Here is a 4,901-nt window from a genome sequence, read left to right on the forward strand (position 1 = left end):
TATGATGCACGCATTTCACTAAACGACAATCCCATGCTCTTCGGCTTTTCCTCATTATCATATATTCAAAACCAAGCAACTTGTCAGTAAAGTTACCCAAAAAAAAACATATTTTTTGTACGACTTTTTTTAACCACTTCCAAGATCATATATGATATGAATAATTAAAATTATATCGCTGCCTTTTATATTAGTTACTTCTTTTTATGAATTAATCATAATGTTAATACTCAATACTCGCATATGAGTTTACGAGGTTCTTTTACTCTTCTTTATATTCCATCTCCAATGCTTTTTAAGGTTACAATTTAAATGATTTCTTTGTTTTTCCTTTTCAATCCTTATAACTTCAAAAGTTTGTATCATCACAATTTTTTTGGATTTAAATTTGAAGTGAAATTAACACATTCAAAAGCTTATTTGTGTCAAATATGTTACTGGAACTCTAAAAAGTATCTAACAAGTTATAGTTGTTTAAATTGAGTTGGATAAATCTCTAGATTTTAAAAGGTATCGTCTCATATTGTAAAGATTTATTGAAAATATATGTAGACTAAAACTAGATACTTGAAACTATGTGGATCAAAGTAGAACAAATTTCAAATGTAAGAATCAAAAGGATATCAAATTATGGAACATTTTTTTAAATTATATTTAAAGTTGAAACATCTATCATATACTTCATCAAGTTAAGAATAACATATTGTACACAAATATAAAGGTTAATGATATAAATTTGTAACTTGATCTAAATTTTATTTTTGTTTTGATAATTAATATGTGATTTTCATCGTAGAAAATTAATAAAAATGATCATTGTGCTTGAAATATTATTTCGAAAAATTTGAAAAAGAAGAAATATGAAATGAAATGACTTAACGATATTAAACTTATCCAATAAATTGATTTAAACGAGATATTTTTTTTTAAAAAAAAATCTAAATTAATTTGGCTTGACTCTCTCCAAATGGAATAAATTGTAGAAGAACAAATTTTTAACAAAGTAACATTAATTAGACATGGTAAATGTGGGACACTTGAAACTTATCAATAAATAACAAAACAAAAAACAAAAAAACAAAAAGAAGAATATAATTCAAACATTAATTTGGGCAAATTGTAGCTTCACTATCTATAATATTGACTTCATTCATATCAAAATCGAAACTTTAGTAGATCAAAGCATTAAAAAAAATTAAAGGAAAAAAAAAAAGAAGAAGAAAAAGAAGATTTATAGTTCTAAAGTGGAGAGAAATTTGTATTAGTTAAATTACAGCTTGAGAGACAAGTCGAGTACTTTGTGGGTGTCGTCAGCAGCCGCCGCCGTTGATCGGACGACGTCAAAGTCGAATCTACCGACGGAGTTGCATCCACGTGGCGGGAATCCATCGGTATGATTAATCGCATGGCCAGCGTTCATCAAGTGTAGCTTCCCAATACCGGGTTGTTGATGGATGGGAGTTCTAGACCAACCGTAAGAACGGTCGTAGAGGATCCCATACCTTGAAGAGGAAGAAACCGGCGCGTGGTGAGACGGTTTATGTACCATCGCGTGAACTTGAATTCCAAGCGATCTGTTGTTGTTGGGACCACCGGGGTGTGGAAAAGACGGCGCCGCCGCATAGTGGTGGTAGCCACCGAATGCCGGAAAGCGTTGACCGCCTCGTTTGGCCAACGTTCTCTCTCTTTTATGAGCATTTTGATGGCCTCCAAGTGCTTGTGAGCTATAAAATTTCCTTTGACAAAAATTACACGAAAATACCCTCGGCTCCGATGAACCCATTTTCAAACCTTCGATCAGATTCAGCTCCTCCGCCGGAATCCCAAGGCGGAGATGGTGGTGGTTTTCCTCTAATTCGTCGTCGTTTTGTTCTTGATTATGGGACGGCGGCGTTTTTGGAGGTGGAGAGGTTGAGGACTCCATAGATGAAAAAATTGAACCTTTTTTTTTTTCTTTCAATTTTTTGTGTTTTAGGATGAGGAGAGGATTATATTATTAAATGAGAGAGGGGAATTTTTTTTTTTTTTAAACAAAAAAAATTGAGTGTAGAAAAAGGTGGAGAAAAAAGGGGATGGAAATAGTAGAAGTAAATAAAGGGGGAGAAACAGAAACAAATTCCACTTTTAAATTTACTTGTAATAGCAAAAAAGATTGGACTTTGATTTGAACACAGCTTTTGGATTCATTCATTTTTCATTATTTATTTATTTTGCCCAATTAAATTAATGTCAACTATGTATGTGTGTGTGTATATATCATATCTTGGAAGTAAAGAAGGAATATATTTATACCATAATGGATATTTATTCCATATAATCTTATTCTCTTTTAATATCCTACTTGATGTTAGATGTTATTTATGTTCATGTTAGTACGGAGAATTGTTGAATTTTTTTTTGTTTTTTTAGTATTAATAACCTTATGGACTTATTTGGGGACTAATATGAGATGATATCTTCACGTTCTATATCATCTTAGTATTTAGAGATCCATTACACTATTTTACTTATTTTAATTGTTTGTGGGCCCATTTTAGGAAGGTGTTTTGTATCTCACCGTCATTTTTTTTTTCGTGTATCGTATATCATCTCAGTGCTTGAACATATTCGATCATATTCACTCGATCAGAACTCTCCAAACATCAGAACTTCCCACATCCTATATCATCTCAGCGTCCCGGACAGCCCTATTGATCCATAAATCAAAATTCAGCCCGAAGATTACATATAAATATATTTAAGATATTTTAAGTTTTCATACTATATCTTTTAGTTCTCAATTTTTTAAGAATAAACCTTTTAAATTAAAAATAATTGATAAAAAAATCATCTCTTCTCTAAAATTATTTTTTATAAAATATAAATAAATTCAATTTCAAACTGAGAAAAGGTCAAAGGTCAAGATCGAACTAAGAGTTACCTAACCTAGAAAACGGACCTGAGACTGACTAAAGAGCAAGCTCAGAAGAGTTCCAATAAATAAAGGGAAGATAAGTTGAACTCAAAAGGGCCAGTTTGGCTCGCCTCAACCTCGAAGGCCGAGGCCGAGGCCAATATGGGCCTTGAGAGCCCAAGGCTCGCCTTGGCTCCAGAGACCGAGGTCGAGGCCATAAAATCCCTTATAGTGAGGTTGATCTAGATCGGCCCTCTTCATTTGAATATCCTTAATGGCTCGATCCTAAGTCTCGAGTGTTCGGTTTCAAAGTAGGAGAAGGAAATAGATCTCCTTCTCCAATTGAATGAGGAAGACCTCTAGGACTCAATTATAAATAGAGCATGACAACCCTACAAAAAGGTAAGCTCATCTATTCTCTAAAACTACTTGCACTGACATTTGTACAAAGTACTGACTAAAATATCGGAGTGTCTGTAATAAGCATCACACCGGTGTGTTACCTTTTTTATTGTCTTTCAGGTAATTTCTTCTCATAAAATACAAATTCATCGTTGAAAGCACGTGAAAGTCATGTGAGTTTTTTTTTATCGGATTTTGTCATAAACAGGTATATGTTCTAAAAAGAAGATGTGGATTTACTTTTTAAAAAAAAAAAAAAAAAAAAAAACTAAGAAAGGAGGATTTGAATTTATAATTTTTTTTCTTAAGACAAAAAAATAACACTTAACCAGCTGGGCTCTACTTCGATTGAAGAAAAAAACATTTGTACTCATTAGTCCACTAAGACGAAAGAGAAGAGTAACAAACTCAATTATATATTTTTTAATATAGTTAAAGAGTATATTGAGTACTATACGCAATTATCATCACCAAATAAATATCAATGAGATTAATCAAATCACATCAAATTTGATCAAAACTTTTATTAGTCAAGAAAAGACTTCAATTAACTTATTGATATATATACATATACAAAGGCTTTCAAACACATTATTGTGTCATTCTTAAAAATCAAAATCATGGAAAGTATTCAAAATACGTGATTTTTTTTTACAAAAAAATATAGGTACATTAATTTTCAATTGAAGATGTTATTATAAATTAGGATACTTGGGAGAAAATATATATGCAGATACTTAAAAACATATGTGGTAGACAATTTAAAAACAAATATATATGATTGAATGAAAAAAAAGTTGTATTTCTGATTATACGTATGGTTTGGTAGCAGATTTAGAATTAGATTTAAATTTATCAAAATGTGTCTTATATAATATATTTTATATACTATATAATAAGTGGTTGTTACCTACGGAATATTAGGTCGAATATAACTTTTTTTTTTTTTTTTTTTTTTGGAGAAAATGAACCTGTATTATCTTGAAAAGTTATATAATTGTTATTTTATAACATCATATAATTTATACTATATTATATACATTTTATTAGAGTAAAGATAAATTGAGTTTGTAACTTGAAATATTATATCGTTAAAGTTTTTATTTTTTTTAAATATGATTCCACATTTTAAATCTTAAATTCAAAATATACTAATTTTATTTGTATCGTTTAAATCACATCATTTGAAAAATATATTTGGAAATCACATCTAATAAACACATATTCATTGAATACGATGATTAAAAAAAGAAACATAAAACAAAATTAGATGGTAACTACTGGCCCCCCAAATGCATGGGATTGAGTGAAGTCATCACGCCTTAGTGCTTAAAGTGACCTACATATTAGGGGGCATAGGGACCCTTCCCTACACAAAATGTGCCCACTAAAACAACACAACACCCCTTCGAATCCCATCTTTAAGGGCACGTATTTGGGGCGAGAAGTATCCTAACACTATAATAATCACCTCTTGTTATAGTAAATACTATTTTGTATTCCTTAATTAGCTAAGTTGACACTATTTTAAAACTCCTATTTGTTACAGTATTTACTATTTGCTATAGTTTTTACTATTTTACATTCACCATTCTTTTATTTTTTT

General features: G+C 30.6%; 1 protein-coding gene across 1 annotated transcript; it reads right to left on the minus strand.

Moving 5' to 3' along the window:
- Nucleotides 1-1,107: 1,107 nt before the first annotated feature.
- LOC120076401 (zinc finger protein 3-like) lies at nucleotides 1,108-2,161 on the minus strand. Its single transcript, XM_039030216.2, has one exon. The coding sequence runs from the start codon at nucleotides 1,922-1,924 to the stop codon at nucleotides 1,271-1,273; it is 654 nt and encodes a 217-aa protein (XP_038886144.1). The 5' UTR covers nucleotides 1,925-2,161; the 3' UTR covers nucleotides 1,108-1,270.
- Between the last annotated feature and the right edge of the window lie 2,740 nt (nucleotides 2,162-4,901).

The sequence above is a fragment of the Benincasa hispida genome, chromosome 4 (genome assembly GCF_027475165.1).
Source record: "Benincasa hispida cultivar pf3 chromosome 4, pf3_genome.v1.1, whole genome shotgun sequence".
Lineage (NCBI taxonomy): Eukaryota > Viridiplantae > Streptophyta > Magnoliopsida > Cucurbitales > Cucurbitaceae > Benincasa > Benincasa hispida.